Source organism: Ammodytes marinus (genome assembly GCF_949987685.1).
Source record: "Ammodytes marinus genome assembly, chromosome: 16".
Taxonomy (NCBI): domain Eukaryota; kingdom Metazoa; phylum Chordata; class Actinopteri; order Uranoscopiformes; family Ammodytidae; genus Ammodytes; species Ammodytes marinus.
In genome coordinates, this window is record NC_137220.1 from 24,920,554 (window position 1) to 24,942,851 (window position 22,298).

Consider the following 22,298-nt stretch of genomic DNA (forward strand, 5'->3'; position numbering starts at 1 on the left):
AGGAGAAGGAGCTCACCGCTGGGACGGAGCTCATGTTCATCTGCTGTGGATGGTTCATGGGGGAGGGTGCACGTGCTCCCATGGGGGCCTGAGGCATTTGCACATTCTGCATTGCCATTGGGTTGAATTGATTGATTCCTGTGGGAACAGATACACACACAATTATAAACACGGAAAGTAAACTTGGGAGTTGTTGTAATTTAATATTCCATGTCCTACTGGGCTGACGGAGGCAGAAAACAGGCTTGCTTAACCACAGCCCAGGCAAATAAATTCATCTTAAAACTGATCAAACTATCAGGTGTGCACTGAAAACTTTAGACCTGGGAGGGTTAGCCAAAAGAGGACACATGTACCCCTTTTCCACTGAGGCAGTTTGGGAGCCTGTTCAGAGCCGGTGCCCAATCGCAAACCAGTTCTTTGCTTTTCCAACATGAAATAACTGATTCCAGACCAGGAAAAACTGTTACTAGAGTGGCACAAACTTTTTGCTGGCCTCGAATGTGGAACCGCTTATGGGCCCTGGCCCATGGCGTAAGCTTAAGCGGCAGGATTATCGTGGCCAACCATACCAAATACTAACTTTGTGACTGTCATATTTAAAAACAGCAAAGTAATTGCAGCATAATGGCTGTCTGTAGTGATTTTGACGAGAATCATCATATATTGGACCAGCTGTGTTTGATTGGCTGGGTATGCTCCGCAAAGCAAAGCTGCAAGCAACACTAAGAAATACGATGTATCTGCCGTGGCTGCTGCTGCTGCTGCTGCTGTTGTTGTGCTTAAAGTTAGCGCTTGGGATGGGGGTGAGGTGACAGTGTGCTCATGACATGGCTCTTTCGCTGGTGGAAAAGCAAACCAGTTCTTAAAAGGTTTGCAAGTTCAACCAACTGTGAACCGGAACTGGAACCTGGTTGGCGTTGGAAAAAGGGGTAATGGAGGTCTTTTCCCTGAAAAAAACGGCAACTGAGAAAGCAAATAGTAAACATACCTTGGGGCACCTGCATACGGTTCATTATCTGATTTGGCATGTTAGGCAAAGGCACAGGTCCATCTGAGAGAAGACAGGGTTCAGCAGAGTTCAATTATAAGTCACTATCAGTTAGAAATATGTGCTTGTATCAACTGAAGACTGCCTAATTTAAAAAAAAAGGTTCAATCCCCTTTTGGCTTTAGATACTATAAAGTGTAAAGAGTTTGGCTACTTACTGGGTTGTCGGGCGGCCTGTCCTAGGCCCATGGCGATGGGCAGAGTCATACCAGGTTGTTGAGGCCCAGCTGTGCCCAACATGCCAGGCTGTTTCTGGAGCCGCGAGCGCCTCTTCTCCTCCAGCTCCTTCTGGATTTTGTAGATTTTCTCTGCCAGAAAGTGGTAATACTCATCCTAGAGAGAGGGTAAGAAACAGACAGGACTTTTTAGAAAATAAATATAAAAGTGTTTCTTGGTCTGAGTGTCTGGTTAAATCTCTGACAGGAGAAAAAGGCTTTGGGATTAAAAAACTAAACAAAAGGGTCATCCCTGAGGTCGTAGGGCTGTGCTATTATAGACAGAAGTTACAAATGAAAAGTTACCCTGCTGTTTGCTGATTCGTACATGTCACCCTCAACCTTGCGGGCGTATGCCACCAGGTTCTCCATTCGCCGGTCCTTCAGTGCTGCGGGGTCTGGGGTGGGGAATATGGCTTGTACACTAAAGAGAGAGAGAGAACAGAAAACTCAGCAACAACCTGATAAAAAAATTAAAATAATAATAATCTATTATCACATGACAGCTTTGGGTAGTTTGATTGTTGACTTACAGTTTGTGCACCAGGTGTGTGCGCAGGTCCTGAGTGACGTGTTCGTGCCAGGCCTTCCTTACCCCTGAAGCAGAGAGAGGGGTTGCAGCGGGCAGGTTTCCCATGCCTCCCCCTACTGACCCATCTGGCATTAGTTGACTACAACACAGAGAGACAGAGAAAGTATTACTGAAGTTCAAAATAATAAAATGATGAATAACAATAATTCCATATAAGGGTTTCATAAATAACAAAAGGAAAATCATTTCAAAGTGATATTTAAAAAATAAATCCAAAGTAAAGATTGGGACCAAAAGAAACACTGAATGGCAAATATGTGTCTAATCTCATTAAATGAGAGGTAAAACAACACAAGTATGTGTCATCAGTTATAAGAAGACACTGATTTGTAGATGAAGGCATAAACAGTAGTAGGTTGCCTAGGCATGAAGGAAGTGTCTTGTTGTGTGCAACACATTAAGAATGACAATGCTCACTTGTTAAGAGATGATAGAGAGGAGTCAGAGTGCATGCCAGTCTGGTCTGAAGAGGGGACACCCATGCCTCCTGCCATCTGGTTCATCTGATTAGTGCCTGATAAACACAAAAGGGTTTACAAGAAAAAAGGTTTAGCAACCGGTTTATAATGTCGTTAACACATGTAATCCTCTGAAATGAAGTCTTTTCCATCCCATACCTAGAGGGTTCATGTTCCTCAGCTGCTGGTTGTGTGGGCCCTGGGCATTTTGCTGAGTGGGCCCTTGCCCCTGAGCAGGGGACTGGTTCCCATACGGCAGGCCGAGGGCAGCATAGGCCCTCTGCATGGAGCTGGGGTCAATGTGCGTGGCTGCGCTGTTGATGGCTGTGGCACTGGGCGAGCCAGACCCCACTGTACTGATGGCAGTCTGCAAGCTAGCCCCAGGAGAACCAAGCATGGCTGGAGGGAGCAGAGGAGGAGTGAATAAGTGGTTTGGCAAAATTTTAATAAAGCATTTAATTAACATCCAGTAATAGTTGAAGAGTAACTGCGGCTGCCGTTTTTTTTTTTAAATACATAGAAATATAAACCATGACAAAAAAAGTGATTCTCAAAAAAGTCAGTGATTCTTGAGAAGTGGGACAAAACAGGGTGCAATGTTGAAAAAATACAAACCCTATGTTTAGGCAAATTAAATGACATGTATGTTTCCAACATATACTAAGCTACTGTGCTACACTTTGATACAACCTCCCAGCTTTTATCCTTTTTATCAAAAAAGGGCTTTTTACCTTGCCATTCCTTATTTTGTGTCAACACCAAAAACACATACATTTTCCCTTAATTTATGCTAGACCCATGAGAAGAATTTTGATCACAAGTATTCACCAAGACTGACAGAGGCCACAAAAAATATTTTCCAAATGTTAATGATTGACTATAGGTATTTAATATCGATTTTCCTCTATGTTCTTCAGTTGAACTGTGTAATAGAATGTTTACTTTAAATTTAACAGCAATCAAGATGTGTTTCAAATTTCAAAACACATGCTCATGTTAAGGCCAGGACACACCGGCCCGATAATCGCCGTCGTAGAGTCGGGAGGGCTCGGAGACACGAATCTGTTTGGTGTGTGCCGTGAAATCGGTCGACGTTGATGTCGTCGGGCTTCTTTTGAGCCGATTGAACATATTCAATCGCCGGCAGACAGTCTTTCAGTTGGAGCAATTTGATTTGTGGAGGGCTAGCGAATCAGTGAAGCCCGGAAGTGAGGCGGGTAGCACAAACAGCTAACAACAGTTAGCCATCGTTTTAATATGTTTGTTTGTTTCGTTCAGCGACTACTCACATGCTTCAACCCTTGTTGACTGCTCGACACCATGCTCGACACTCTCTGCTAAAAATGGTGCTCTTTATGGTCCATTAATATAAATACGTATTTCTATATATGTTTATGGTCTAGAGAGCCGTCCCATCATTTCCGGCTTCCGTATTTTTTCGGCCCACAATACAGATTAGCGCCGCCTGCTGTTATGGAGCCATTACGTCCCGCGCAAGCGCAGAGCGTACGGAAAGTCAGCAGTCGGTTTGGTGTGTTCTTTGCACTTTTTCGGCCGCGACGGGAAGACTGGAGCTCCCTGAATCGGCAGTCACCATTTTCGGGTAGTCGGACTGGTGTGTCCTGGCCTTAAGGTGACTGGTTAGATTTTCACATATGACCAACCATTCCTCAACAACTATGAAATATCATTATGTATTGTTATGATAATAATATAAATCTGACGGAGTTGACACATATCTGACGGAGTTGACAAGTATATCTTATGAATTTGACATAACGGACGGTGGTGACAAAAACCCAGATAACCATCAAATACGTAGAATAATCAATAACAGTGATTTTATAACAGCATATTATTGGTTGAGCGTTAATTCAAGAGTCACATTACAGTCTTTCAATCAGACTTGCTCTAAAAGACTTAGACCAAATCGCCTCATTTTGTAGATCGTCCTGTACTTTTTTAAGAATCATCCATGACAAAAGAAGATTGTGAGAGTTTCCATAAATACAGTATTAGAAAAACTAAACCCTATTTCTGTATTTAATATCATTATAATAACTTGAAAACCACCCAAATATGATGCCTTCACATTGAGTGTCAACTCCGTCACACAGGAAATTTGACGGAGTTGACATCTGACGGTGTTGACATATTTAACGTTTCTTAAACAAAACAAATGGAATTAATCTAGTTAGCCATTTGTTTTTTCTGTTGATGATAGGTGCTAGTATGAACTACTTCAGGAATATAAAATTATCGAAACATTTCAAATAACTTCTTCAGAAATTGTAAGTCGGTGTTGACATATCATGGTTGTGACGCATGACTTTCAAGATTTGGAATAGGGGTGTGCACGTGTACACGTGTACACGTGTAACCGTTTAGTAAATCATAACCGTTTAGGAAAAATCAATAAACGAAAACCGTTTTTTTTTTTGAATTTTAAAGTTTTTAAATATGTTCTGGAGACACGCGTTTATTGATTTTACATCACTAATAAACTAATTGGGGAGGATAAAAGCTAGTCTGCCGAGAATCTGTCTGTCCCTCGGCGAGTGTGTGTGAGTGAGTGTGTGAATCGGCGCACACACACACACACACACACACACACACGGGGAGTCGCCATGCTGGGACTCGACTCACAGCCATGGAAGAGTGATGAAAGATAACCTAAAGATTAAAGTTACCCGGTTGACGTGAACTACGCTCGTAAGTAGCCCGAACTTTATAACACCTGTTCAACATGCATTTAACGTGGACATGTAGAAAGCGATAGGCTATATTAATCAGGAAATGAATGAAGCGCGATTATGACGGCGAACGTGTGTGTGTGTGTACCATGGACCTATTATAAGAGGTGTGTAAACGAGCGTAGTTCATGTCAATTGTGTGTTTACAGGCGAACGAACGCGTATGTGTGTGTGTGTGTGTGTGCGCGCGCGCGCCTACAAGACGGCGGGGGCACGAGGACAATGACGTCACGGTTAACCGTGTACACGAAAAAAAAGGGGTCGTGTAACCGTTTACAATTTTTTGTAACCGTTCACACCCCTAATTTGGAATGTAAAATATTCTAAAACTACAACACCTATCAGAGCCTGTCTGACTCTAATGTACTCTGCAGAGGTAGAATGTGACAAGAGGTCCTTCATAGTGACAGCTGCCCCCTTATTTTGGCTGATTTTCTTACATTTTAATGGATTGTCTGACGGTGGTGACAAAAAGAGTCTTATGTGATTAAAGTGATTATTTAGTGTTGCTTATGATGAAAAGAACACTTTTTAATCATTGAAGTACATTTTTAATAGGTTTTATTGCATATGAAAGATTGAAACCCTCTCTGTGGACACACTGTTTTGGACGTCATGAGAAGATAACAAGTGTCATATATTTGACATAATAATGATAAAATTAAATTTAAGGGGATACTTGTGCTCCAGACAATCTATTCTTAATCCCTAATAACATCTACAATTTTAAATATTTTCATTTTTAAAGATAACAGCAGTTACATATGGAAGACGACCTTTTGTCCCGATTCTCAAGAATCACTCATATAGATAATTATTCATTGTTAAAAAAATATAATTGAAAACATGAAGTATAATTCTATTGTAAAACTGTATTTTTTCTGTGTAAAATAAAACTAAATCCATAAAGAATGTGTTCTTTAAAAGGCGTCCATCTACAATCCCTGCACTGCTCCCTGCTGTGTTGATTGCTGACAGGGAGCACGCTGCCTCGGTGGGGGATTTAAATCTGTCATATGGCTGTTTAGCCAATCAGAGAGCTTGCTGTCCAGAGACCCTGCCCCCACTGATAGCAGTGCCACGGAGCCCCTCCCCTGGGTGTCACATTACAGGCCCAGCCTTTCTAGAGGAATCCTCCCGCTGTCGGAGCTCTCCCAGTCTGCGAGCCAGCACACAGCCGTGGCAGAGACACACAGCCTGCAGGTGGCACTACTTCATACCACACACACACTGACTGGAGGATTGCTGCGAGAGACAGCCTTGTTGAAGGGCTTACAAGGCATCAATGATTTTTCTATTATTTTTAAATTGACCATTGCCATGTAGATATTGAAGGCATACATTAATAATTATTTATTCATTGCACCATTTACTGTATATGTAAAAAAAAAAAAGAAGCTAAATAGAGCAAAGGGAGCTGCTGGAATTACTCACGTTGCTGGTTCCTCTTGTCACTAGCATTCTTCAATGGCAGGCACACCGGACAGTCGTGCCATGTACAATTCTTCCAGTGGGAGATGATCTGTCTGGAGGATGCACAGTGAGGCACTGAGGAGGAATAAGAGGGAAACAGAGACACAAAGTAAGGCATGGTGACCAGTAACTTTGGCAGCACCTGCTGGCATCTGAAAAGTTAAGGATAAAACAGAGGACAGTGAAACCACTGTGTTCCTTCAGTGCTGTAAATGAACACAGAGAAATATAAAATGGCAAAACAAAGTGATCGAAGACAGCACCATGCCAAGTTAAAAGACAGCGTGTCCAACAATGTGCAAATAGTAGTGCTGTCAAACGATTAAAATATTTAATCGCGATTAATGTCATAGTTAACTCGCGATTAATCGCATTTTTATCTATTCTAACCTAAATGTCTCTTGATTTCTTTTTGTCCCATTATTTTTTCTAATTTTAATGCTCTTATCACACCCATTCTCTACACCCTTGTAATTCAGTGTATTTCTTCTAAAATATAATATTTTGCAATTCAGTGCAAATAGCCCACAATGTAGATCTCCCCCCTCCCCTTCCCCCACCCCTAACAGCATACACAAACATAATTGGAACTTCTTTTTTTATTTAAAAACCAAACCATAAAACAACATAGGCTATATAAAACAAATGAGTATTTAGGCTAAATTAAACTGGTTGTTGTAGGCCTAAATGTTTTGGGAGTTCTTCATCCACGGCTTATTTCAGACTGTGTGGAGTGGACATAGTAGTTTGTGTATGTGGGGTGGTTGCTATGGCGCTGCTGCAGCCTTCAGTCGCCCTTCGTAGCGAAAATTAAAGAGAAAATTAATGACTGCCGGCTGCCACTAACATTCATGGAGGTTTTGGTGTAAGCGCAGGGTTATGAGTAAGACTTCTGGAAATGACAAGCTTTCTTTTCTTTTCTTTTTCCGCGAAGTCCCAGACAGTCACAACACGGAAGAAGCTACTAGTGAAGGTCGCGCAGCTGAGCTAGGAAGTGCTAGGTTCCGGTTTCTGCTTCAAAATAAAAGTCAGAATTGACTGGACGTTTAGCCGTTTTGCCAGTTAAATGATTTTAATGTGAAATTACGCTGTAGGACATGTTCTGTTTGAATGAACAGTAACTTAACTGCGAGCCATATGTATAGTTTGTGGTGTTTCAATTGTTCTAACATTACTAGTTGATTCAACAGCATGTGAAAAAAACACAACGTTTCCTAGGCCATGATGAGCGTTAATCGCGCGATAATAAAAATATCGCCGTTAAAATGGGTTTGCGTTAACGCTGTTAATAACGCGTTAAACTGACAGCACTAGCAAATAGCCATGCAAAAGCAATTACGTTTATTATATTGCATGTTGTAAAACCATTCAATGCGTCCTTGCATTAACCTTAAAGCTCCCATATTATGCACTTGTCTGTCAGTTTTATATTGTCTAAGTAGTCCCTAATACTTGTTTTTTTAGATGTTTGCTGAAAAACCCGTTCAGGTGATTTATTGTAGCAAGCCTCTATAACCTGATTTTCCTGTCATCTCAGGATAAAGAAATTAAAACAGTCCAGCCCAGTTTTCCCCCCAATACTCAAAACGAAATACGGTGTGTCCAGACCATACTACTACTAGCTTTAGTTTGGTCTGGCTGTGCAAGACTAAAGCTTAGCCAATCAAAATGGGCACACAAGAGCTCACTGCTTTACAATATGTGGAATAGTACATCAAAGCACTTCATAATTTTTACTATTTTCATTTAATAGGTGTTTAATATAGTCAAGAAAGTTGATTGATTTAACAGTGTTGTTAAATTATAACTCCTGCTGTACTGTGTGTCATTATGTTGTTCAGTGATATATAGGCATGCACATTTCATGCAACTCCCCTTAACTGGTTGTCAGATCGTACGGATCAATAAGGACAACATTGGTGAGTGGTTTTATGAAGCGCTGAAGGGAACATGCTAGGTATCTTCTTGATCAGATGTTAGGGTTTAATAAACAAAATATTAACCTGTAAAATAACAGTTGCATCAAAGCCCAGATCAGTGGCAAAATTCAGTGAGCACCAAAAATTTGATTTGGATTCAAGTTACATTTTTACTCGGGTTCTGTGAAATTCCATCATGGTTACTCACCCTGGCAGGACTTGCCGGCCTGGCAGTGGGTCATGTGGTTGAGGACGTTCTTCATGGTGCGGCAGTGGGGCAGAGAGCAGGCCCTCACCTCCCCGTTGGCCTGCTCCCGCCGCTGACACTTGTGTGCATGGAGCAACAGGACCAGCTGCTGCTGAATAAGTCTGCGCTTCTCGGGGTCGGCCGTTGGGCCAGAGGGACCACCACCAGACCCAGGGACTATGCCACCCACCGAGCCTACCTGCTGCTGCATCTGGGACTGCAAAAGACAATAATACACAGATCAGAATATAGGATTTTCCTAATATTAGACTTTTAGGTTTTAAGTTAAAAGTTTTTTTTTTTTTTAAAAAAGGTAATAAAAAGCATAAAGCAATTCAAATGAAGATGATATGGCACCAGAGGCAAGATATGGAAGTTAACACAAAATAATTAATTAAATTAAAAGAAAATCAAACCACTAAGAATGAGAAATTTAACAAGGAAAATCGAAATTAAAGCAAATATACAGTATTAACTTCCTCAAATATTGAGGGGTCGACATTTCCTGCCTCGAATAAGTCCTTTTCTGTTTCTCAGACACATTTGCATATTACTGAGCTGTGTTTACTTTTTGCCTTGAAAGAATCTCAATCTGTACTAAACAGTTAGCGTAAAAGCTTAAAAACAATAGAGTGTCTGTGGAGGACCCCGCCTAAACTTGACGGGGTCCTCCGCTCTCATCCAGAGGTATTCACAGTCAAACTGGACTTATGAGAAACTGGGACGCCAATGGCAGAAGAATGAAACGCGAGAAACTATGTGTTTGTGCAAAATGAATCCAAATACTACATGTCATGTGGCATATACAGTCATATGAAAAAGTTTGGGACCCCCTTCTAATTTTGGGGATTTTTGTTCATCATTAGCTGGGATTTCAAAGAAGCAAATTCCTTTTCATATATGACATACCTTAGGGAAACAGAAGCAATTCAGCAGTGTCATTGTGTTTATTGGAATAATAGAAAATATGCAATAGGCATCATAACAAAATTTGACTGGTGCATAAATTTGGGCACCCCAAAAGAAAAATGACATCAGTACTTAGTTGAGCCTCCTTTTGCAAAAATAACAGCCTCTAGACGCTTTCGGTAGCCTGTGATGAATGTCTGGATCCTGGATGGAGGTATTTTGAACATTCTTACATACTAAAGCGATCCAGTTCAGTTAAATGTGATGGCTGCCGAGCATGGAACGCCCGCTTCAAATCATCCCATAGATTTTCGATGATATTCAAGTCATTGGACTGCGACGGCCATATCAGAACATTGTACTTTTCCCTCTGCAGGAATTTGAACTGTGTTAAGGGTCATTGTCTTGTTGGAATATCCAACCCCTGGGCAACTTCAACTTTGTGACTGATGATTATAATGCCGGCTGAGAGGGGTTCCCAAACTTTTTCATATGACTGTATACGGAGTGCCTTTTCAAATGTGGATAAAACACTTCTTACAATGAATAAAGAATCCCCTGATTGATTGATTTCACTCCATGGAGTGGCAAAAGTAACCATTCAGGATCATACATATAAACGTAGATATGTTATTGCAAAAAAACATTGAAATAACGTCTGTTGTTATTAGACAATACCTGCATGTTATGGGATTCATCCTTAAAGTGAACAGCGTAGCCCATTACAAATTAAGTTTGATGCTGTTTTCGATGCCTCAGCTAGGCAGACATAGCCTGGTCCAACCAGACCATCGTACTTCATTTCATTTGTACAGAAGGTCTGCAACTGCTCTATTTGGCAAACGTTCACTCACTTGAAGGCGGGTGTCTGTTGAAGTTTAAAACTATTGGATCTGCCCAGTGCCACTCTGGATCAGCCAACCAATCGCATAACGTTTGGTCGTGACACATGACTCATGTCATGAGCCGGCTTCTGGCGGTGTGTTCTAGTTGTACTGGGAACTCGGAAATTTCCGACTTCACTACATATTGTAGTCTATGGATCTACCGGTACCTGGCAACGGTAACTTGCTAGAGCCTAACGTTTAGTTATTTGGATGAGAAAGCTTGTAGGCGTCCATACTTTCGCGAGCAGATGCACTGGAACAGATACAATATATCTTCATGACTTCTGCCACGATCACCTTCATGACTTCGGTGAATAAATATTAATTTGGGGCGTTTCGATGACTACTTATGGGTAATTATGGGCGTGACATGAAGCCCGCGCCAAATTTGGAGCCGATTGTGATTTATAAAAGGGAAACAGGCGTAGGACGTGAGTGCAATATCATATCGTACCTAGAATTTCATATCGTAACATCCCTAGTGGGGACAAACCCCAAACAATACACAGCGAGACTCGGCGGCCCGGCGATAAGCAAACAGTAGCCTACACTAACGTTTAACAAGAATCGTTATAAAAGACACTGAAAATAACAATCTCTGAGCATATAAAACGCTCTGACTTGGATTACTTGACGGAGCGATCGATGTCTGTAAATCCATCTGGTAGCTGTGTGGTGATGGGCCGTTATCTTATTAATAAACAGCGGCTGCACATTACAGCAGCATTTACATTAACGGCTTGGTTATTCTCTGTCAGAATGTGAAGACTGAAGGGCTCCAAAAACGTTAACATTGTGCTTGGTTTTCTCACAGTTTTTTTATTACAGTATTCAACTAGTCTAAATTAAAACTTCTGTTTAAATGTGGAAGAAATTAGTCGCTACTTGCATCCCTAGTGCTCATGTCTGCAGATGAGCTAGCATGTGAAGGAAATGTTTAGAGAACACCATATCCAAAAAATGTTCTGTAGCCTTGAGTATCATACAGAAGCAAATTACAGTACCAATGCCCCTTTGCTCATTTATGTTTTTGTTTGAAATTGTATGCATTTACTGCCCGATACAACACTGTACATTTGGGATTTGTGTAGGGAATAAGTTTTCACTAAATTTACCTCAAACAAAATGGACATCCACATTTTACCTTTAAAATATCTGAGTTACACTCACCATGTTTGGCACACTCCCAGCTCCCTTCAGGTCAGCAGGGAATTGGGGCAGGTTGTTGGAGAGGGCGGCCTTGTTCTGGAGTTGTTGGGCGTTGACCCCCGCTGCCCCCATCTGCTGCACCCCAGCCTGACCATACTGCTGCTGGCCAAACGGAGCTCCTGACATCCCCATCTATAGTGGACAACCAGGGCAGAGGGCGGTCAGAGAAATGTGCACGCAGCATACCATCACAGCTATCAATCCTTTACCTGCGTGTACTGAAAGTTTGTATGTAAATGCACATGGTAACTGTAACACATAGCGAGACGGAGATCAGTGCAGGCTTTAGCGCACGTCAATCAAAATGAAACATGTCGCACACCTATGTCCACACATACATTCTCCATGTTTATTGTATGGACAAATATACCAAGTTAAAATTCCTTGTGTATGAAAATGTACCTGCCAATTAACTTGATTCTGATTCAACGCTTTAATCATTCATCAGGGTAATCGGAAGCCTCTAGTTCACAAGTTAACAACAAGTTAACGGACTGCTATCAAAGAGCTTATAGCTAATCAATGTTAGTCCAAATGCTCTTGAAACTGAATTGACAATAACCAGCCTCAAAGAAGGAATTGTTCAGTTTTGCTGGGAGGTCCTGAGAAGTCATCAAGTATTTCATGCATCTGTACGCTGCCTTTCTCCACGGTGTCCAGAGCGGCAGACAGCCTTGCCTCCCGGTTTCCCACTGGCAGACAGAGCAAGCCCAGCCCAGCGGAGAGAGAGAGAGAGACACACAGAGGAAAAACCAGCTTGTTTTACAGCTGAGCAGAGCGCTGTGCTGCTGCCTGCCTGCCCCTCCCCCTCCGCTGCACAGAAACACACAGATGCTTGCCTGCTGCCTCCCTCCCATTCAGACATGAGCACAGCCTCATCCTCCTCTCACACAAGGGTTCTCTCGCTGGATGATCCGCACCTCTTACGGAGGAGTGTCACCCTTCTAGAGGACAGTAACATCGCACAAGAAGCCTACAGAGTTCTATACACTTGACTTACGGCTCCATTATCAAAGCCAAAGGCCCAGAGAGAGACAGTATATGCCAGAGAGAAAATGAGAGAGCAAATCAAAACTAAAACGGGGGAAAAGAAAGAGAACGAGGAGCAGCAACAAAAACCTCTGACAGCAGTTAAGTATACAGTTATATTATTCACCTGTACTTAATGTCTATCTTATATGGTGGAAGGACACCAATACCTTATTTCCAATACTCTTTGCAGCTTAGGGGTTCAAAGCATCATGTCCGTTTGAATGTTTGATGGACCAACTTCTGATATTGCAACAATGCGTCGAACCTAGGGATGTCCATGGTTAACTGGTTAACCGTTAAAAAGATCTTTAACCGGTTAATACTAAAGGTTAAATCATCTTAATTTCTCTGAAATCCGGACTCTTATTTTGATATCGCTAAACCGGATGTAAGAATGCCAACTGTCGGTAAAGAATGAAAAGAGTCGTGTAGGCTACTCTCAACTATATAATAGGTCCATGGTACGCTCCCAGAAAGATAGCCAGTCACAACTTGTGGTCACAACACTCCCGTGTCATATGTTTGTATAATTTAATTAACAGCGTGGGTTCCCGCTAGCTTAACATAGCGCTAGCATTAGCCCTCTTGAGGTGGATGCTGTTCTGCATCTATCACCGTCTCAGTGAGTGTGAGAGAGTGACAGACAGGCAGTGAGTGCCCGCCTCCTGCACAGAGAGGTCTGCCATGCTTGTGTGCGAGGATCAATAGCGAAAATCTGTCATAAACAAAAGCGTAACGTACCGTTGTGCAGTACTGATAACGTTGGAGCCAGGGTGGGAAATTAACTTTTTTGCCCACCTGCCACAGTGGCGGGTGGATGCCAAATTTTACCAGTCACTTTTATTTTTTACCTGCCACCTTTTTCAAGCACTGCATAACATTTTGAATTGCACTACTCGTAGACTGTAGAAGAGGTGGGAAAAGCTGCTAACTGCTAATAGTGATGCTAACGGAACACGAGCGGAGAGGTGTATCTCCTGCTCTGACCGCAGCTGGGAGGGGCTGCTGCGCGAGGACCGGGCGCCTGTCAGTGCTCTGTGACGGGGGACGGGCCGGGAGGCTCCCGCTGCTCGTTGAGAAGCGTTAAAAGTAGAGGTGGGCATAGATTAATTTTTTTAATCTAGATTAATCTAGATTAATTTTGGAATTAATCTAGATTAATCTAGATTAAAATGGCTCATTTGAATTCATTCATAATATGTGTGTGCTCCCTAAATAATGACTCAAAGTAAGTCTTTGAGAACGTGTTTCTCAAACCAGGTGGCGCATCAGACCAGGGGCTCATCTCCTGTTTCCAACATGCATCACAAACTGCTTGAGGAAGCTGTTCTACTATGATAATTGGTGATGAAAATAAATAATGTTCAACAAGATGTTACTTAGTAACGCGTTACCGGCATCGGACCTCTTTTTTCAGTAACAAGTAATCTAACGCGTTACTATCTCCAAACCAGTAATCAGATTAAAGTTACTCATCAAAGTCACTGTGCGTTACTTTTTCTGTAATTTTCCTTAGTGAAACATTTTACATAACTGCACAAATGACTGCGATTGCGATTTTATGTAAATAAATGTGCACGCATGTGTCTCTAAACGCTCCAACTGCTCCAACCGCTCCTCTCGTCTTTTTGGTAGCGCCCCTCGTCTCTGTCATGCAGCGTGTGTGTGTGCGCCTGTGTCTGTGTGTGTGTGTGTATGTGTGCAGCAGCATTACGGCCGAACTGTGGCGCAAAACAAAGTTTCCCCCCCGATGAAATATAGCGTCTGCTATGGGGATATTTAGGATTCGGGTACGGTGACGTTGACGTTGAAGAGATAGAAGTGTTTAAAACTTGGAAACTTATAGTCACGTGGCGACCGGTGGCCACACACACCCACCCTGCGTTCCAATACCCGATTGTGTCGTGGGCAAGTGATGGAGAGAGAGAGCGGCGGGTGTGTGAGAGAATAAAGGCTCCTCAAGTGTCAACAACGGCCCCCGGCTATTATTATCTCCCCTGAGCCGAACAGGAGGTGGAATAAGAGATTAACGGCGATATTTTTTTTATCGCCGATAAGAGTCTGGCGTTAACGCAGCACGTTAACGCCGATAACGGCCCACCACTAGTTAAAAGTGATATTTGCTTCGGCGAAAAAGTCACCAATTACAGCAGAAAAAAAGCTAGATTTGTCGCTTGTCGCTGTTTTGAAAAAAAAGTCGCCAGGGGGGCTGAAAAGTAGCTAAATATAGCGACAAAATCGCTAAGTTGGCAACACTGCATGGATGTATTAAGAAGGTTAGCTTCGATGCTCGCGGCAAATGATTTCCCATGATGCTCTGGGAGAGTCTTGGACCAATCAAAGGTTTGGTTGGTTAGGTCAGACATACACCTGTGCACCAATGGGCGGCTGCCACGTTTGTGTGACGTAAACTAATGCTCCGAGGCAAAGCCCAAAGCCCGGGAGAGCTTCTATGTTTCTGTACACAGCGCTTGAAACCGTGAACACGTTGTAGTATATTTTGAAAAAATCCACCCGCCACTGTGGCGGGTAGACATGGCAAAGTCACCCGCCAATTTGAAAAAATACCCGCCGGGTGGCGGGTGCTAATTTCCCACCCTGGTTGGAGCTTATCAATACTACGGCCTTTCAAAATGTTGCCCCGTGCTCAGCACGGGGCAACTACTTAGCACCGGGTTTCGGTAGGCTACCCATCCCCTAAGCCTGTGTGTGTGTGTGTGTGTGTGTGTGTGTGTGTGTGTGTGTGTGTAAATGTCCCTTTTCAGTCACTTATTTCACTTTCTGCTCCTACATTCGCATACTAGACCTCTTTTCACAACAGACAAGGTGCCGTGTGAATGTCAAAATGTAGGCATTTAAATTGGCTACTGGTCCCTGAATTGTTTTTAAATGAATATGCAGGTCCTTGGAACAAAAAAAGTTTGGGAGCCCTGCTATAATGTTTCATGTATTTCACTATAAATAGGCTACATTAAATCTTAACGGTTAACCGGTTAATAACCGTTAATTCTTGTGGTTAACCGGTTAAAGAAAACATTCTAAATGGCCATCCAAACCAACAGTCTAAATGCAGCTCTTGTTCCCTAATCAGTGAAACGGTGAATTTGTAAGCTTAAAAATGTTATCAATGTTTGGCTATACCGTAACCTTTCCATTTTGTTTGAGAAGCGCACAGTCTTGATGGACAGAAATAGGGTAGATGTTCGTTGATATATCGCTGTTGTACATCTGAACACACATAAATGTTCTTTCTTTCAATGCAATAGTAAAGCCAGTTACATTTCTCACAACACGCAACCTTCTCAAACATTTCGGCAGCATGTTTCTCTGTTGACAACTCTGCAAGGTAAATAGGACGTGTGCCAGATACTATCGTTTTATCTTCCAACCACAGGCTAACACATAAACACTACTCACGACCAGGGTCAAATCTGTTTGGGACTATTTCCTCATCTCCTTTCAAACACAATGCCGGTGACATAGAAGCATATATGTTTTAAGTTTTAAGAAGATTGATGCATTTTGACAACCCCATCAGCCCATTTTCTAGAGAAATTCACAACAGGGTTGGTCTTTAAGCAGGGCTGTACAGTGCGACAGTTTTGATCGCATTTGCTACTGGAATTGATCACGTGCGATGATGAATACAAGTCCACTCGCACTAGTGCTAATGAGCAGATGCACAACACTGCTTAGAGGGCTCTTCAATAACTATCTCCAAATGCGGGTAAATGTAGTCTTTGGCTGGTGAAAGATGTGCGCTCTGGATCTGTGCTTGTGCGGCGATATAACCGGAAGGAGACGGCTCTTTACATTACCGCAGTTAAGTTAGCGCGTGTGCAAGCAGAACATTTCCTGTGCGCCTTCACATTAAAAGCCTGTTACTAGCCAAACATGAGTTGACTTTTATTCTGAAGCCGGTAAAACAGGAAGTTAGCGCTTCAGCTTGCAGTGCTCTAGCTACAAAGGCAACTCATTCAGCTGCAGAGAGTTTGAAATAAGCCACTGAAGAACTACTCTCAGCACATTCACAACAACCAATTTAATTTATCCTACATTTTACCAATATGTATACTTATTCATTTAACAAGCTATGTTTAATGTTTTAAAGTTTGGTTTTAATTAACAGAAGGACATTTTCTATTTTTGTTATTATTATTAATATAATAATTATATATACAAAAAAATATATAGATACAGATATTATTTTTATATTCTTATGGGGAGAAATAATTCTGAATCAGCAAAAAATTGCAATTGGCAGGTTAGATTCTTTTGTCTAAATTGCAATCAGTGCAACCCTATTAATTTTTCTACAATTATTACTGCACACACTAGGATATAATATTAATTGTGAATCTCAAATTAGACCAAGATGACAGCCTCAAAGGTAATTAGAGCGAAATGCAAGGGTTAAGGTTATGCAAGTTTTCGAACATACTTTCTGTGCTACCAAATTTATTTTTGTGCTACTGATTTTTTTGGCTTGCTAGCACCAGTGCTACCACCTAAAAAAATAAGCGTACAGCCCTGCTTTAAGTTAGATAAACTCCCCTTATGCTATTGTTTCTGAGTGAAAAGTCAAACACTGTTGTCACTGTCTGTCAATGTCGTAAATGTTTTCTGCGTGTGTGTGTGTGTGTGTGTGTGTGTGTGTGTGTGTAAGCAGCCAATTCTACTTAACAGCAACCAAATCTACCCTTGGGTACAAATAAAGTTACCTTTAAGCAGATAGAGATAAAAGGCTCTCCTACACTGGAAACTTCAAGTGTTGGTTTGTGACAGTAAAAAACAGCTAAAGACTGCTATGGATAATACTGCATTCATAATCACGGAGATTGTACATTGCAAACGGCAGTTGACAACTCAGTACCGGCAAAGAAAGAGAGAAAATCCGACGGAATGGCAGGACGGCAAAAGAAAAGCTTACTAAACACAAGTGATTATAACAAATGTTAAATTCCTCCCAAACGTAATGCTAGATTCCCTCCATAACGTATGTTTATTGATTAATTCGAGTTCCACGATGCATTTCAAGAGCCACGTAACATCCGGGTTGTTAAAGACACGGAGACTGGCAAATAAAGAATTAAATTTATTGTTAAATATGTACTATAACTTTTGTTGCTTCCGTCTAAATTTTACTGACACACTCTTGTCCACTTTAATGACATCCAGTTTGCCGTCTACCATTTGCCAGATTCCATGTCTATGCAACATAAGTAAGGTAATAAAATATTGATTGTGTGGTATTTATTTGTTGGGTTCCTACACATCTTTAGGGCACTATGATTTTTCGCGATAACGAAAACGCGGACGGAATCGGGCAATAAAAACGGAATCTACTGTTAACACGGAATGTCAAGGAATTCGCCATTATTTTGGTGAAATTCAGTTTCCAAGGCAAAGGGATACAACACGGTTGTAATTAAAGCAGAACTAGGGAGAAATGTTGGTTTGGCGACATCTAAAGACCAAAATACTGCCTTGAAAAGTAGAGCCTGGCTGCAGTAACACACAGCACCAAACCCCTTTCACAAATCTGTCTATTCAATTTACTTACTAATGTATCCATAAACGTAACTCTGGCATGTACATAACTTAATTTATTGTTAATAATATGGTCTGTTTATATATTCGGCATATGATTAAAGCATCTAAAAGCACGTAATGATGTTAAACGTTTACTGTTTTGAAGTTATTATTGCCACTCGCTCCCGCAGATACACAGCACAGGAAAGTCTTATATTCAGCCATTGCTAAAGGGAGTGTTGTTGTATTATGGAACGGACGCTGCGGTACGAAATTCCAGTCTCAACAATGTTTCCTTACACGCAATTATAACTCTAGCGTCTACAGCCCGTTGTTTTCATGTAGCCTAGTGTAACTTGTGTTTATGTGTTACATTATTCAGCTGTTGCAGTGATGTCGGCTAACGCTGATGCTAATGTTAATTAGCTCTTCGTCACACAACAGACTGTAGGTTGGTGTTGCAGCCTGCTGTTGGGTGAAGCGCTGTCCCACATGTAAAAGCCATGGACCTATATAGCCTGTCCAGTATTCACTCTAGTCCAGCTACTTGAAAAGTTTATAAGGACTAGGGCTGGGCGATATGACGATATCATATCGTGGACGATATGAAAGTGTCTACCGGGAGAGATTTGGCCATACCGTTTATATCGCGGAGAAAAGAAGTTAATGTGGCGGGAGCATATATGGAGCGGGAGGCAGCTGTCCCTCCGAGTCCCTACAGTTACACTGCAGTTACACCGCCGCGCCACACAGGGGCTCTGCAGCCGAGTTCTGGGCTGCAATACAGCTTCTCTACCCGCAACAGAAGAAGCCTCATCTGTTGCTCTAGCTTCGGTGCGCCGTCACTAAAGTTAACAAACCAACTCCGTGTCACGGTGGCAGAGCAGCTGGTTTTAACGGTCAAAAATGTCATTGGGCAAAGGAAACTTGCTTGCTGCTTCAGCGTGCTGTTGCCGTGACGCAGAGTTGGCTTGTTTTAAGCCGCAAACTACATGGGTTAGCTCTCGTGAGCTAGCTGGCTAATAATGACATCTTTAGCCTACTCGGGGCTTCACCCCCGTGCTGTTATTGTTGTAATGGTTTTATGTAACTTTAAAATGTCAAACTTGAAAATATTATTTGTGTTGAAGCTGGAGTTAAAGTATTACCAGACATTTGCTCATTAGTTAATTTTGACAGCTTTTTTAAATGAAGATGAGCAAATACTGCAGGAAAATTCAAGTCTTTCATTATTTTGATATAGGCTACTATCAATTGGAAAATGTAGGCTCTTTGGTTGATGCTGTCATTTTTATTTTGCGCTGACTGACTAAAGCCAGACTGGTGTGGTATTTTGCACCAGTTTCTCTTTTGTATGGAAATTTAAGTTCCAAGCAAAAATTTAAATAATCTAATGTGATCAGTACGGTTATTGTAATCCATTGAATTTTAAGGAAAAATACTATATCGTGATATATATCCATATCGTGATATAAAATTACCTATATCGTGATATAAGATTTGGTCCATATCGCCCAGCCCTAATAAGGACTTTATTATTTATGCAAAAAAAATGATTTAATGTTTTACTTGAAGGACAAAATGAATGGCTTTATTTTCTGTTATACCGAACAAATCTGTTTTTTCGTTTTACAGTCATGTAGCCTAGTTGTTTTTATTTGAAGCACTAAAAACAGTGCAATGTTGTGATGTACTTTAAATGTAGTCTTATATCTGATTAAATTGTTAGAATATTATTTGTTCGCATTAATTAGACACTTGTTTTGATGATTAAATGAGTGTTAATTGTCAAAATGGAAGTCAAGAGATTAAAACGGAAAAAAACGAATGTCAAAAAATAAAACGGAATTTGGAAAAAAATTAAACGGATTTCATAGGGCCCTACATATTTTATGTAATAAATTCTGCCAACAAACACAGAAAATTCCACAGATTTTTAGGCGCACTCTGGAGCCGTGTCTTAAGTGCCATTAAACCTTTAAAAGTAAATAGCCTAAACTCTATTAATACACCTGATCAACCTTCACAAACATGAATATGTAGAACACGAAAGGCCATATAAATATGTCCTTCCACAGAGTAGAAATTAATGAACGCTTGACTCACAAGTGGCACGCTAGTTCCGCAGCTAACAGCTAACTGTTTCGAACGAGCTAAAAAGAAAGCTTTCTTTACGCGTAGAGTGAATGTCTGTATGACATTAACTTCCTTGCTTTGTGCTATCTTGTACTTTACTGAGATAACTGGTAACTTGTGGGGTTGAGATGAATATTGAACCTCACCTTATTCATGTTTCCAGCTTGTTGAGCATTCATCGCGTTGTGTGCGCCCATCTGTGGTCCTCCTTGTGTTAGAGTCTCTGCCAGTACACTCCCTACACCCAGTCCAGCACCCACTTGTGCCCCCTGCATGCCTTGGCTCTGGTACTGCATGCCAGGCCCAGGTCTTCCCCGGCCTGCCGTTCCCAGAACCCCATTCATCACTTGTCCTGTCTGGCCCATGACACCATGACCCTGCCCGCTGTTCAACATGGCCTGGTTGAAACCCATGCTCCCATTGCCTTGTCCAGAAGCTGCACCTCCTTTCTGGGCCTGGGGAGACTGGTGATTGGTAGAGCCCTGCCCCATTGTACTTTTACCAAGCACAGCACCCAGCTGGCTTCCCACCATGCCTCCCTGTTGTGGGCTGGCAGAGTTGAGACCACCTCCCAAGATGGAGGAGCTTCCTGGTCGCAGGAGCTCCGACAGCTGCTTGTGTTTGGCGGCTGCATCAGGGACAATAGAGGACATTCCCATTCCCAAGTCTCCATTAGGGATGAGCTCATCTGGAAGGTCATTTTCCAGGTCAAACAGTGACACGAGATCTAAAAGAGGAAGAGAAATAAGAATTAGCTGACATTACCGACAGCAACAAAAAAGCTGTTAACCACCAAGCTCAGAAAAACCAAGTACAGAACCAAGGTAAAAACATGCATACTTTGATTCAGGTCTTAATGGGTTAACCTTATACACTGAAGGCTCAGCTTTCTATGCAATGCCTGCTACTGTTATGTTTAAGCTTCCATTTATTGCCACCTTATATCATCTATGAAAACTTGATCAAAAAAACTCCAACTTAAGTAACCTCGCCCTAGACACTGGGCTTGGCGTGTAGCAGTTGTGCTTGTCAAATCTGAGTTGTCTGACACAGGCACACTCGCACCTGCGCGTGAAGGACCTTGGCATAGACGTGTGATTTGCTCTGTAATTTCATTAATGTTCTGTTTATTTTCTGCGCTTATTTACCTTTTCAGCACGGCCACAATTTGCGTACTTGTATATAGGACTAAATAATTATCACAGATCACACTAATGGAAAAATAACTGGTTGATTGTGAATCCAACTTGTACAAAAGACGTGGCCTGCACCCAGTTAAAGCTGGGGTGGAGGATTTGGGGAGAAAATGGCAGTTGGGATAGAGATTTGAATTAAAATACCTCAACCGCTCCACTTGTTCTCTTTGGTCCCGTCCCTCCCTGACACGCTCTACACCAACAAAGTCGTGCCAAAGTGAATGGACAGTCCCAACAGCCAATAAGAACAGAGAATCTGAGCCTCGCTCTGATTGGTAAAAGTGTCAACTCATGTTAACTTTGACCAATCAGATATCATATTCTCCAGCTTTAATAGGAGTGATGTCAAACAATCTCAGAAAAAACTGGTAAAATTATTTATAATAGAGAATACAGATTTCACTGTTGGTCCCTACATTAGGCTACTGCAAAAGACCGCCTTGACCAGTGCTAAAACTGAAAAAGTTCATCTAGAGCCCTGATTACTATAATGAAGAATAACCAGGACCTGAGGCCTGTGTCTCAATTCAAAGATAGATTATGTGGTTAGTTAGACAGTTATTGCTATGGCTCTGTTTGCACACATACAGCCGTCACTTGCTCAATCCAGCAGCTAAACGACGGTAGCCCGTTTCCACTGGTAGGTCTTTACAAACGCGTCATGAAGGAGCAAGCCTCATGTGGACTCA

At 41.8% G+C, this 22,298-nt stretch overlaps 1 protein-coding gene across 1 annotated transcript in view; it reads right to left on the reverse strand.

The window, feature by feature from the left end:
• crebbpb (CREB binding lysine acetyltransferase b) overlaps positions 1 to 22,298 on the reverse strand; it is a 45,019-nt gene that overhangs the window by 12,804 nt on the left and 9,917 nt on the right. Inside the window, exons 2-12 of the mRNA XM_080043835.1 lie at positions 20,560 to 21,140; positions 11,675 to 11,845; positions 8,670 to 8,925; positions 6,504 to 6,617; positions 2,476 to 2,715; positions 2,276 to 2,372; positions 1,800 to 1,937; positions 1,573 to 1,690; positions 1,210 to 1,384; positions 992 to 1,054; positions 17 to 138 (exon numbers count right to left, since the gene is read on the reverse strand). Coding sequence (XP_079899961.1) covers positions 17 to 138; positions 992 to 1,054; positions 1,210 to 1,384; positions 1,573 to 1,690; positions 1,800 to 1,937; positions 2,276 to 2,372; positions 2,476 to 2,715; positions 6,504 to 6,617; positions 8,670 to 8,925; positions 11,675 to 11,845; positions 20,560 to 21,140 — 2,075 coding nt within the window. The remainder of the gene's footprint in view (positions 1 to 16; positions 139 to 991; positions 1,055 to 1,209; positions 1,385 to 1,572; positions 1,691 to 1,799; positions 1,938 to 2,275; positions 2,373 to 2,475; positions 2,716 to 6,503; positions 6,618 to 8,669; positions 8,926 to 11,674; positions 11,846 to 20,559; positions 21,141 to 22,298) is intronic.